This window comes from Gorilla gorilla, chromosome 8 (assembly GCF_029281585.2).
Source record: "Gorilla gorilla gorilla isolate KB3781 chromosome 8, NHGRI_mGorGor1-v2.1_pri, whole genome shotgun sequence".
NCBI classification, from domain to species: domain Eukaryota; kingdom Metazoa; phylum Chordata; class Mammalia; order Primates; family Hominidae; genus Gorilla; species Gorilla gorilla.
Window position 1 is genome coordinate 117,457,405 of NC_073232.2, and position 14,461 is coordinate 117,471,865.

Consider the following 14,461-nt stretch of genomic DNA (forward strand, 5'->3'; position numbering starts at 1 on the left):
GTTTCCAACACAGGGTGAGTTTTGATGAGGGCCACTCTTGGGACAAGTATGGTTTCACTTCGGTTCCTCTCTTTGTTGACGGGGCTCTGGTGGAGGCAGGAATGGAGACCCACATCATGACGTGAGTACTTCTTTTGCTGTGACAGGAAGAAGACCAGAGACACTGGTTCTACTTTCATTGAGGCCTTGGATTTTTCCCAGGGAACCCTACACGAAAGTGGTCCAATCTCTGGGCCAAAATTTCCTCATCTATAAAATGGAAATACTTATTTTTATACCTACAAACTCAAAAAGCTACTGCCAGGATTAGAGAGGCTAGGGTCCTAATTGAACAGTCAAGGTTTCTAATAGAATTTAAAGAGTTATAGCAAATTCCCATTTATTTAAAACCCAAGCAAACAGAAAACTTATGTCGTTAGATGGTTTTTTTCTCTTTCCAAAACAGTCTAGTGGGAGATAAGGAGCAGGGGCAGGGATGGAGGGAGTAAAACAGTCAACTTATTGAAATCAGAAATATTGTAAGAGATGTCTCTTTCTCTCTCTCTCTCATAGACACACACACACACACAAACACACACAGACACACACTCCACAGTTATTTTGCTTCAGATTATTTCACTGTAAATTTTTTTCTATACTCTTTTATAATGAGATTTAATCTTAGAAGTTGATCACCTGTGTTTATGTGTGCACATGTGTACATGGTGAGTGGGTAACCGTAATCCTCCACCAACCAGTACTGTCCCCCACCTCCCCCACTCCCAATTGGCTGGAGAACCTTACACCTCAGCTCTTCACTGGACAGAGTGGTGTCTTGTTGGGCAAAATTAAGGGATATTTGCTACAGTGTGGAATTGGCACAGAAGGGCTCATAGCGTGCATCTGTGCTGGTTCGGTGGAAGGGTGTATGATCTTCCTACTCTTAGGGACACTGCTCTTGATTTAACTTTTGTACACATAGATTTCTTTATAGTTTGAATTAGTCTTTTTCCAGTGGTGATGGACTTGGAAGAAACGCCAATCTAGGAGCCAATAAGTGATCAGTTATAAAAAAATTCTTTGTAATTGTATTTATGCAGTTTTGATCAAATCTTATAGTTTGGCCCCATTCTCGTCTATGAGGCCTATTTGAACTCATTGCATCTTCTTTTGGGCATTACTTTGAACAACATCACGTGTATGCCAATCTCTACATGACCTGGTATTCCCTAGCAAGTTTAAGGCCACAGCTTAAGTTCTGTGTTCATCTAATCTTAAATGGTAATAATTTTTTTCTCAGCTTCAGATGGAGTTTAGCTGGTCACATGGATATGAAGGAGATTGACCTCAGAGCCAAACCATTTACTGAAAAGATGAGATAGCACTTCTGTTTTCCTTTCCTCCTGGCCAAGACTCCCTAAGAGCTTGACAGAACTTCTGTGCCTGTTTTATTTTCTTATCAAGATACTTAGAGAATAGAGCATAATTATTTTCTTATAGGGGATCTTTTTATGAAATTAAGATGGATCTTGGAAGTATTCATCAAAATGAATATAAACAATTCAAGTTACCTGTTTCAACATTTTGTTAAATTCAGAGTTTCTTTTGTATGAAAACAACACAGATTTTGTCAGGACTCTTCAGATAGCTGGACAAGCCCTGGAAGGGTTGCCAAGAGGTGATTTCTATCTCTATTCTAAATTTGAAAACGGTATTGAAACCAACTGGCCTACTAGGGTTGCCCAGTTGTGGAATGGCAATGGCAAAGATTGGAATAGGAGTTTTAAAATATTATATATTTCTGTAGGAACGGTGAAGACAGGGAGTCCATTTGGGGACAAGAATGCTTAGCTTTGCCGTTGTATTGAAAACTTATTAATAAAGTAGGTCATTCAAATACTGTGTATCCTTCACCTTACTGTTAACCCTGATTCTCTCTTTAGCTCTGTGTGGTCAGGGAGAAAAAACAGCCACTCTAAGGTTCTGTTGCTTTCTCTTATCCATTGATTTGGAGAATTTATATATTTAACAGTTAGAGAGCTTCTAATATATATCAGACCTTGTTAGAACTTAGGAGATTTTATAAAGGCAAATGAAATTATTTGTCTGCAAGGAGCTCTCAGACTTAAGTGGTGAGAGTAAGTGGGGATAAAGTAATCATCATGGTACCCTAGTTATACAGCCAGGAGATAGCAGAGGAAAACGAAGAATTCACACACACAGTAGGTGACAACTGAGTTGGTCTGGAAGTTTTCATAGCAGTTCACAAGTGGAAAACCATATAATAGAGAATGAAATGTAAGTTCCAAGAAAGCATAGATTTTTAACAGTTTTATTCACTAATATAAACTCAGTGCTGAAAGCAAGGATTGGCATGTCGTAGGAAGTCAGTAATCGTTGAATGAATGAATGATTCCAAGGCAAAGGAAAGAACACAAACAAAGGTAAGAACCATGAAAGAGGGTGGCTGGGTGTTAAGGGAGTAAGACTATGAAAGATTTTAGGTCACATTTAGGAATTTGACCTGTATCCAGAGTGATATTTTTGAAATTAAAAAATCTGATCAAATCACCAGTTTTCTTAATACCCATGGAGGCCTTTCCATTGCCTTTAGGATAGAGTCTAAACTCATAGAATGGCCTACAAGTATCTATATTGACCACCTGCTTGGGGCTTTTTCTGCAACCTCCCTGACCTGACCACCCTTTTCTGATGCACTGGTGCCTTCCTGCCCCCAGGTTCTTTGTATCTGCCAGAATGGGCCTGCCTTCCCTACTTAAACAACTAAATTTCTAAGTATCTTTCTGATCTCAGCTTAAATATCAGTTCTCATAGCCTGCCAGATCAGGATGGGTTCCCACGTTATACGTTATCTGGCCTTATTTATCTTTTTCCTTCACAGCACTTTAGATAATAAATGTTAATACAAAGGGTATTAGTTGTTGAATATCTTTCCCCTCCATCTTCATCTACCCTTGAGACAGACATGTGGATGCACACACATGTGCACACGTGCACAGACATCCCTGCATGTGACTTTAAGTTCCCATGAGGGAAGATCTTTGTGTATCTTGTTCTTTCAGTGCCATATATTTACCAGGCTTGTGCTAACATGGAGGATTTAACAGTATATATGTACTGGATAAATGAATTATTAAATGGAAGAATCAAGTGACTTCTAAAAATCTTACCTTTGTTGTGGTTGTTGTGATTTTTCTGGCCCATGGCTCTAGCATGTTAGGAAATTGATTATAGATCTCTAGAGATTCTGAAATGCTATGGTCAGAATGCAGTAGGTGCAAATCATGGGGGCTGGGGTTGGATAGGAATCAGAGCAGACTGCACGTGTGTGTGGAGGTGTCTATATGGAGGTTATGATGCATTGGGGTAGAATGGCATGTGGGCACAAAAGGGCAGCTAGAGAATGAGGAGCTTACTGGGAATGATTCTGATTTCCTCCACCTTTCACAATAATGTGCCCAATTTCCACTTTTCCTGGAGGCCAGTGCTCCAGGAACATGGACACTTCTAACACTGTAGCTTTGCAGGAGGATTTACATGGGAGACAGTCCCCAGAGTGGAGGCCTGGGACTTGGCTACCTTTATTGCTCTTTTTACTACTGTCTTTTCAGATGTTATTATTTAAACATCCCCCTGGTAACTGTGATGGGAACCATCTAGTCTAGCCTAATTCAAAATGAAATGTGACTGTTCTTATTACTTAAGGCTGAGGACAGGCTGATTGACAAGCTGGAGGGCCTATTGCAGTCTCAGGCAGTGGCTCTCCAGATGATGAGATGCCTGTGGCTGTTGCAGCACTTGGGCCTCTTTGGTCCACTATTTCATGAAAGGCTGTTTGCCCTTTGATTAGCACTTTAAAGAGAGCTTTTCTTTAGCTTGACTGAGATGTGGAATCAGATAGAAAAACACTGCTTTCCTGCATCCTCAAAGCTATGTTTGAAATTCTTTCCTGATAAGAAATGTTTGAACCAATTGGCTATGATTTAGCTATACTTTTACAGGGGCCAAACAGAACCTAGCAGCTTCCTAGAAAAAAAAAATCTTAGAAGGGAGAAGTACAGCTTCCCTGAAAGAGATCAGACACTTCTTACCATGAGTGAATATCTAAAATGCTTAAGGAGAATTTAGTCTGATTTGGAGGAACCCAGTGAAGACCTTGCAGCCAACTTGTGACTATTCAGCATCTTTTTTGTTGTTGTTGTTTTTTTTGTGCTCAAATATCGCATTGAGCACTTTTTCAAACTTGATTTTATGGAAATCTCCCAACAACTCTGGAAGGTAGATAGGATTGGCATCGTTGGGCAGATGAGGACACTGAGGCTCAGCTCACATGTTCATAAAGAGGCAAAATAAGAGCAAGGAATGTGAATTTCAAGCTCCAGGCTTGAAGGTAAAATTTAAAGGAAGGTACTATAATTCTCTAAGGTTTGTTCCATCAAGGAGTACCAAGATGTGTGGGGAAACAGTGGCAGTATACCAGTTGTTTACTTAGTATGATGAGTGCCTGCTATGCTGCCAGACACCAAGTCACAGCAGACCTAGTTCTTGATGTTAATTCACAATCCATTTGAAGAAGCACGATAAATACATGAAATAATTAGATAATGATTAAATGGTAAGGTATGGTATAAATGTGTTTTGTTGTTGTTGTTGTTGTTGTTTGTTTGAGGCAGGGTCTCACTCTGTTGCCCAGGTTGGAGTGCAGTGATGCGGTCATGGTTCACTGCAGCCTTGACCTCCCAGGCTCAGGGGTCAAGTGATCCTCCTACCTCAGCCTCCCAAGTAGCTGGGACTACAGGTGCTTGCTACCATTCCCGGCTAATTTTTGTATTTTTTATAGAGGTGGGGTTTTGCCATGTTGCCCAGGCTGGTCTTGAATTCCTGAGCTCAAGTGATCTGCCCACCTCAGCCTCCCAAATTGCTGCAATTACAGGCACATGTGCCAGTGTGCCTGGCCAGTAGGGGAAACATTTTAGTTGCCGTTAGATATCAAAGATGTGATTGAAGACAGAGTGGCTGTAAAGGGGTTCATGGCTATACAGAAAAGAGGGAGCAAGGACATTCCTGGTGGGTGGAACAGTGTGAGCAGACATGGAGTGGTAGGAATGTGCCTGGACAGTAGAGGAAAGTGAGAGGTGAAAAGGGCTACAGATACCTTTGGCTAGGGCCAATTGCCTTGTTGACTCCTCTTATAAATCCAGTTGTAATTGGCATAAATCTCTGATTAATTGTTCCACCAGCAGAACTAACAGCCAAAGTGAAGGGGAGAAAGATCATTTTGCTTAGAAAATTATGCAAACCCCAAAGCTGCAGAGGTTTTTTTTTCTTTTTTTAAATGAAGCCTTTTCCACTTAAAAAACTGTGACCACATGCCTAGCAGGGATCATTCTTTTAAATACAGCCTTAGCACAACGCAGAGGCTCAGCACTGAGCTTAAATGCATTGTTTAGCCTCTAGTAACTGCATCCGATAAAGTCGTTGAAAATGAACCAGAGCTGCTTCCATTGATCTGTTTTTCAATTCTCTGTTGTTTGCTGGAAGAGCCTGATTTTACTTTGCCCAAAGTAAGTCATTCGAGTAATCGGCAAATCCGGTGGAACTCCCAAGTCATCACCTCTCAGGCTGGCTGCTTGATTCATAACCTTCAGATTGTTGCCAGGCTTGCCAGCAACTCGGAGGCACACTCTTGTTTGTGCCAAGGAACACAAAAGCAGAATCCATGCCTGCAGAGGGGGTATTGGATGACGGTAGGGTATACTGGGGACTGGCAACAGCCTGGAAGGAAAAAGCTTATTTTGATCAATGGATTGCTGTGTGGGCTCAGGGGGAGGGATGGTGTGGTGACTGAGAGCATGGGCTTTGGAGATTCACTTTCCAGGGAAAATGCTCAGCTCACTGTTTACCACCTATGTGACTTTAGTGCCTTGCTTCACTCCGCTCTGAGCTCCCATTTCCTCATGTGGATGTGAGGACTAAGTGAAATAATAACCTCTATTGAAGAACACTGGACATGTTGGTAATCTCTGTGATCTAATGATCAAGAAACAGGCCACCTGCAGGGAATAATTTTGGCCAGCTAGAGCAGGGGTCGGCAGACTTCTGTAAAGGGCCACACGGTAAAGATTTTAGGCTTTGCTGGCCATAGGGCTTTTGTTGCAACTACCCAATCCTTCTAGCCTAGTGGGTGAAAGCAGCCATAGACAGTATGGAGACGAATGGGCATCTGTGTGTTCCAATAAAACTTTATGAACACTGAATCTTGAATTTCATATAATTTTCACATGCATGTCATAAAATACAATTCTTCACTTGCTTTTCCCCCCCAACCATTTAAAATGTAAAAATAACTCTCAGCTTGTGGGCCGTGCAAAACATAGAGCTGGCCAGACATGGCCCGTGGGTTGTAATTTGACCCTGAACAAGAATGCCCATGGGTTTTTATCCATTGTAAATATATTAAAAATACCATTTGAATTTTTGACACAGTTTTTACATATTTCCCCTATCTATAAATTGCTTCTCCAATTGCACTGCCTAATGAAGTATTGAAAATATACTTTTTATGAAATGGCTTAGAAGTTTCCTTATTTCTTTAAAAAAGTTTTATTGAGATATAATTGATATATACAAAATTGCACATATTTAATGTATACATTTTGATGAGTTTGGATGTATATGTACACCCATGACCATCCCCACAATCGCGGTTACTAAACATATCCTATCATCTCCAAAAATTACCTTTTGTTCTTTTGTGAGTTTTTTTGGGTAAGAACATTTAACATGAATTCTGTCCTCTTGATGTATTTTAAAGTGTACAATAATGTATTGCTAAATACAGACACTATGTTGTACATCAGATTTCTAGAACTTACTCATCTTGCATAATTGGAACTTTATGTGCATTGAAGAACTCTTCATTTTCCCCTCCTCCTGCCCCTGGCAATTATCACTCTATTCTCTGCTTCTGTGAGTTTGACTATTTTAGATACCTTATGTAAGTAAAATCATAAAGTATGTGTCCTTCGATGATTGGCTTTTTTCACCTAGCATAATGTCCTCTTGGTTCACCAATATTGTCATAAATGGTATATTCAGCTTTTGTTAAAAAAATAAAATAAAAAACACTCCTCATTTCTTATCAAAACCCCACATATAAGTCTCACCTCTTTCAGGAAGCCCAAGTTCTTTCTCATTTCCTTATATTGAATTCCTTTCATGGGGCTCACAGTGACTCGCAGGTGTATCTTGCTTGGTGTGTACTTTTTCCAATGGAGCCCACATTTGCAAAATCAGAAACATCTGGCAGCACTAAGTCCAACACCCTGTAGTCCAACATTCTCCTGAAGCTGCATGGCAACTGCCCACTTTGGACAGGGTATGCTGTTTCTGCCCCACCCCTCACCTGGTGTACACATGTCCTCTCTGGCTGCCCCGTTTCACTCCTTGTTTGTTGAAGTTGCCCTCCTGCTCTGGTAAGATTTTAAATTTGTGATTCACAATTTGGATTCTATATCTGCAATTTCATAACTACATTATTGTCTTACAGGTTTTTGTTGACATTTAAGAAATACAGAATAATGCAAAGAATAATATTACAAAGCTTGTGTACCCACCACCTGAAATTAATAAATATTAATCTGTTATCACTTTGATTCAGATTTTTAAATAAAATATACAGGAAATCCTAGATAGATTTGATATTTTCATTATTGTCCATCTCAGACTTATTATCCTTACTCCTTCCACAACCCCTTCTAGAACATATGTTGACATTTCAGCACTTATGTATTCATAGAAATATATGTGGTATCACTTTATATGTTTTTTAAATGTCTAATTTATAAAAATAATATTCTTCTACATTATTTTTTCTCTCAATATTATCTATCTGGGGTCATATCCATCTGGTCCAGGCACTTTTCATGCTATATGGCATGTTGTCATGATATAAATATGCACAATTTATTTATCTATTTTCTTATCAATGGCAATTTAGGTTATTTCTAGCTATGTGCTCTTACAAACAGTATTACCACATCTATATGTATGCCTCCAGGTACATACATGGAAGAAGTTCTCTGAGTTGCAAGCCAGAAGTGGAATTGGTGGGTCATGGTGAATTGACATTATCACAAATAATGCACTCTTATTATGCAACAATAATGCAATAATAATTATTGCACTATTTTCTGATTGTTTTACATGTGGATTATCTTTGCAGATAGAATGCCAGGGCGTTTTATTTGTTCTGTAAGATTGAGGAGGCTTGCAACTGTGTCTTATTTATTATCTCCCATAGCACTGAACATAATTGTCCTCGTGCATAGGTGATGCTCAGCAAATATATGGTGAGTAAGTAATTCTATTGGACTCGATGGCAAACTAAGAGCAGGTACTGAACTTTATACTTTTTCTGATTCTTTTTATTTTTTGGTTCAGGAATTGACATAAAGTAGGAAACTGAGAAACGTCATGACATTTTAATGACGTAAGAAAACACAGTGTCCCTCTTTCCCTTCCTCTCTTATAGCTCTTTAAATTTCCCTATCTTAACTGGGCGCGGTGGCTCACGCCTGTAATCCCAGCACTTTGGGAGGCTGAGGTGGGCGGATCACCTGAGGTCAGGAGTTTGAGACCAGCTTGACCAACATAGTGAAACCCCGTCTCTACTAAAAAATACAAAAATTAGCTGGGCGTAGTGGTGGGCGCTTGTAATCTCAGCTACTTGGGAGGCTGAGGTGGGAGAATCGCTTGAAACCAGGAGGCAGAAGTTGCAGTGAGCCGAGATCGTGCCACTGCACTACAGCCTGGGCAACAAGAGTGAGACTCCGTCTCAAAAAAAAAAAAAAAAAAATTCCCTCTTTCCTCCTGTCTAAATCCCATCTCAAATATCCATCTTCTCCCTTGTTTCCATCTCTTAGAGTCTCTGTCATTGCTCAACTCCAGACTCATCTTCTACAGGTTCACAGACCACGTTTTCTCACCCACAGTTATGGACCTTAAACTTTCAAGCCCATTACAGGGATTTAGTTAGTTTTGAGAAAAGAATCAAAGTTGTTTGGACTAGGATGATTTATTTTTATTCATTTTAGAAATCATCTTTCTTCCTTTTGCTTCTTCTCTTCCAATGCTTTTTAGTCTCTTTCTCGGTTTTCCTTCCACCCACCTCTTCCCCCCATATTTATTTTCAAGCCTTTTAATCTTTGCTGCTTTCCACCACCTTGCCAATCATTGTATTGTGTAACTTAAGGCTCCACTTGCAGGATTCTTGCTGTTGATCCCCTGCCTATTTCTATTAAGGTCTAGTTCATGTCTGGCCTTTGCTCAGTGCAATTTGCCCTGTAGCCACTGACCTCCTTTACCACTAATCCCATCTACACCCTAATGGGAAAACAATCAGGTGGCATGGACACACACCAATAGCCAAGAATGTGGCCTGAATTTCTGGAGACCAACAGCTGTTGTCTGCTGATGTCTGGCCTTGCCACAACTATGCTCTTTCTGCTTTGATTTGAAATCTGTCCTTAGCAGCTTCCTTCATGGAGGGAGGGAAAGGAGGAGGGCTTTTGGAGGCAGAGGAAAAAGGAGGCATGGGGAGCCAGGCCTTTCAGAGAGAACTGAACTCTTACAGGAACATTTAAAAGAGGATTCGGGAGTCCACATGAATCAAGTGTTGCTATTACAAGAACATTTATTATTTCTTTACTCAACAATACGTATTGATAGCTTACTACAATGCAGGCACTGTTTTAAGAGTTCTAGAAGCTGGGCTAGGGCATAAACAAAATAGTCAGGGTCACTGTTAAGAAGTTTATATTTTAAAAGCTACTTCCATCCTCAGTAGAGGAAAGATCAATTTTGAATGAGGTTTATTTCAGCTCTGACATTCATGGAATCAGTTCTATAATCCAATTCTGAGCTTTTTAAATGGTGGTGGTGCTGCTGCGCTGGTGGTGGTGGTGGTGTGTGTATCTGAGTAAAAAAAAAGAGAGAAAAAAAATTGGGGGAGATAGATAGTGCTAAGGCTTAAGGGCTTCAGGGTACCTCTAACTTCCAAAGATTCTAACCCTGGCTTCAGTTTGATTTTTGCTTTTTGCCTAGCCTGAGAAAGAATAACATGCCAATGAATCAAAGGAACATCACAGAATATTAAAAGCATTACCTCCAGTGAGGCTTTTATTTTCTTATCTACAGATTTTTTTAGTTTTCAAATTTTTCATGATGAGAGTGCATTATTTTTATAATGAGAAAAAGGGAAATCATTTATCAAAATGATAAATTTAAAATGACATTTTAAAAAATCATCTCCCAGATAATGAAAGGGAGGGGCTGCATTTGAGTTTATCCTGATGATGGTGTGGGTCACTCTTACTCTCCCTTTGAGGTTGTGATCTGGAGGAAGAAAGAGCCTCAACTGTGTACCATCACTTCCCAGTGCTAACCAATGCCCTGATGAAATTAATACTAGATCATTTCAAATAAACATACTACTAGAACCCAATAAGAGGTAAGAATGGGAAATAGACAAATTCTACTTGTAAAATAAAATTTCAGGAAATTGCTAAATAGTGGCTTCTGCTGAAACAGTTCTCTAATTTCTTCAAGGTCGTCTGGTTAATTTATGCTGCATTTGTAAGTTATTGTGTATTTTAAAAATTAATGAAAGATTTAATTATAGCAGGGTTGCCTGTGACCTTTTGTGAAATGACTTCATCATAAATCTGCAGGCATTTTAGAACTGTTTTCCAGGTTTGTAATAATTTGCTCTCAAATTAATGACATCCAGCCAGTAAAAGGAGTTGAAGCTGGGTGAAAGGATTGAGTCGGGATTTGTGGTTACCTAGCAATGGCTAATTCTGAGTCCTGGATGGAGGTGGTAGAGGAGATGGTGTATGACTCACCGGAATCCACAGCACGTTTAACTATTTGCTTAGAAGAATGAGAAATAAATCCAGTGTGTCAATAGGGAGAAGTTGTATGTAGCCAGAGTGGGTCACTAGAGAGCAGTTGATTACAGTTCATTTATCTACATATGAATGTAGGGAAAACCCCTGGACCAATGTGAGAATTTCTCTTCTTCCCTCATTTCTAGCAGGGGTTCTTTATTTGTAAATTGAGGGTCTTTGCCTGCCCTCAGCTTGCTGGCTACCCATGAAACCCATTTTAGACTCTAGCACCCTAGTATTTCTGACTTTCACCCACGCAAGTGGCTCAATGAGCAGCATAGTTAAGCTGTCTCTGGATAGGAGTAGGCTCATTTCATCTTTGTCCCTGTCATTCTGATGATTCGTTTGATCCAATAATGTGAGGGGAAAGGCTGTGCAGGGGAATGCCACGTCTTAGCACATCAAAGATCCTCTGTCTTAGAAGAAACTGGTAGTGCACATCTGTAGTTACAGAATGGCAGGCTGGAGTTTGGAAAATGCAGAGCACCCTTTAGGCGCAGGAGCCTGGGAGAAAAGGCAGTGAAATCTGGAAAGTAAGTCTTGGCTGAAGCCTTTCCTAGTTAACTGCAGTCCTGGATGTGAATCACTTCTCTACTCTGCATTCCTCAAGTTTTCATGGTGCTGTGGTCACATATGGCACACCATGACTCTGCAAGCCGAAAGTTTCCCATGAAGAGCAGTCAGCTTGGAAGAAAGAGCTGGCTGTCAAGAGACTTGGGTTCCAGATCTTTGTGTCCTTGAGCAGGCCTTAGTTTCCCCAGCTAGCATGTGAAAAGGTTGGTCAGAAGCTCATCCGTAAAGACCCCTCCAGCACTGAAACTTTATAATTCCGTTTGTTCTTTTGTATGCCTCAGGGATTCCCAACTGGAGGCTAAGCCAATAAAGACTCATAGCTCAGAGTCAACTACATAATTCTTCATGCAGTAGATGCTTTAGCCGTTGAGACAAATAGGGTCATAATTGGAACTTTCTAGATAACCTCTTTTCTGCAGATTTCTCCTTTTTTCCTCCAACTGTACTTTCAGTTTTATATATTTCAAGGCATTTCTGCCTTTTATGCAAACAGGCTATTAGGAGCTGGAGGTGAGAGCATCCCATTGCCCATACCTCAGTGCCAAAATGTGCATGCAGTTAAATGATTGCTAATGAGTCATGAAGGACTTAAAAAAGAGTAACAGCCTTGCTGAAAACACACATTGCTGAGAATTGTTTTAGAATGGTTGCTACAAATGCCTAAGTTTGACCCCTGGCTTCATCATTTACTTGCTGTGTAACCTTGTCAGATGAGTTATTTAGCTTTTTTGAACCTCAGTTTCCTCATCTGTTAAATGGGAATAACGAATAAAATGAGATGATCCATGCATAGTGGTTAGCATACCCTCAGTGTTCAATAATTTTTCACTAATATTAGTAATGTTAATTGTTATTATTATTTTTGAGACGGAGTCTCGCTCTGTCACCTCGGCTGGAGTGCAGATCTCAGCTCACTGCAACCTCTGCCTCCTGGGTTTAAGCAGTTCTCCTGCTTTAGCCTCCTGAGTGGCTGGGATTACAGGTGCATGCCACCACACCAAGCTAATTTTTGTATTTTTGGTAGAGACGGGAAGGGGTTTCACCATATTGGTCAGGATAGTCTTGAACTCCTGACCTCATGATCTGCCCACCTCGGCCTCCCAAAGTGCTGGGATTTCAGGCTTGAGCCACTGTGCCTGGCCTAGTAATATTAATTATTATTGTTATTTGACTGAGATCTGCTGATCTACTGTTTGCAAAGTCTTATGGGTATGGATCATGGGGATATAAAAGCATGAGGCACACTGTCTGCCCACAAAGTTCTTAGACATCCAGCAAAGACAAAGTAAATAATCATAATATATAACCATACTAATAATTGTTTAAAATTATTAATTTGTTAATTTATAGCAATCACTATAAAATACAACTCAAAATCGTGTTAGATACTGCTATTATCCTCATTTTGCACATGAGGAAAGTAAGTTTAAAGTGTGTAAGGAACCCTCTGTAGTTCCAGGATTGGGGCTCTCATCTGGGCCATCTAATATGAACACTTTTGTGCTTAAGCACTTTATTCTACAGCCACTCAGACAATAAATATGTGACAAGCACCTGTGATGCATAAGGCACAACTTATGTGAGTTGCAAAGTTCTAAGAAGTTAAAATCTAGCAAAGAGAATAAGACACTTATGTACATATGCTATGATTTTTGATACATTTTGGAAGTGCTGTGGGTCATACCCAAAATACAGATAAAATGCTACAGAAATTCAGAGGAGAGTGATTTTATTTTCTTCTGTGGAAGGAAAAGAAGCAAGGAGGAAGGATCAGAGAGGACATAATAGAAAGGTAGTATTTGAATTACAAGTAAAAGGAATAACCTACCAAGAAAATAGAATAATCTCAAAACCTGTACAGTTTTGTGGTTATATAATATAAAGACTATAAAACATGCAAGGAGAAATGAAAGGTTTGCAATCGTAGGAAAACATTTTGATAAACCTCACTTAGAAACCAACAGACCAAGTAGTCCAAAGGTTAGTATGATTTTGAATATTGAATAACATTATTAGAAAGCTTGATTTAAAGCAGCAGTCCCCAGCCTTTTGGGAACCAGGGACTGGTTTCGTGGAAGACAGTTTTCCATGGGTGAGAGTGCAGGTGGGGGGTATTGATTTCGGGAAGAAATTGTTCCACCTCAGATCATCAGGCATTAGTTAGATTCTCATAAGGAATGCACAACCTAGATCCTTTGCATGTACAGTTCATAGTAGGGTTCACGCTCCTGTGAGAATCCAATACCGCAGCTGACCTGACAGGAGACAGAGTTCAGGCAGTAATGCTCGCTCCCTAACCGCTCACCTCCTGCTGTGCGGCCCTGTTCCTAAACATTTAATATATTTCAACATATTGACCATACACTGAGCCAAATACAATGTCTAGACTACTTTCAAAGAGCTGATTATCATTGAAACCACATTCTCTTTAAATATTTGCAATTAAATTAGAGATTTTAAATAAAATGATGGTGATGAAAACAAAGAATAAAAAACCTCAGAGTTTTTTATATTCTATATGACTTCCATGCCCATACTCACATTAATACATTTGTATGCCTTTGAAAAGAAAAAGGAAGAAACCTCATACATTTGGAAACAAAACCGTGAGTTCTTTATGAATCATTTTGTTTCTTAAAGAGGAAATAAGGATGGTCTCTAGAAAATACTTAGATTTGAAAAGCTTTTCTCCTGCCCCTTTTATCCTCCAATCAAAACCTACTACCTGTATTTTGACCTAAGGCTTACAGAATGAGTAGGAGTTGGACAAGACAAGGTGTGGGGTAAGCCATCCCAAGCAGAGGAAAAGCATGTTGAAGACTGCGTCTCTTGAAGACTGACAGTCCAGTCAAGGCAGTAACAGAAAGAAGAAACTCAGGAAGGGGCTGGCAGAGTCGGCTTCGCCCTGCTCTGTTTCTGAAGATGTTATTCCGGCAGAT

The 14,461-nt window shown here is 39.9% G+C and overlaps 1 protein-coding gene across 1 annotated transcript in view; it reads left to right on the plus strand.

The window, feature by feature from the left end:
• SORCS3 (sortilin related VPS10 domain containing receptor 3) overlaps window positions 1–14,461 on the plus strand; it is a 627,364-nt gene that overhangs the window by 541,183 nt on the left and 71,720 nt on the right. The window contains exon 14 of the mRNA XM_055352055.2: window positions 14–121. Within this exon, the coding sequence (XP_055208030.2) occupies window positions 14–121 (108 nt within the window). The remainder of the gene's footprint in view (window positions 1–13; window positions 122–14,461) is intronic.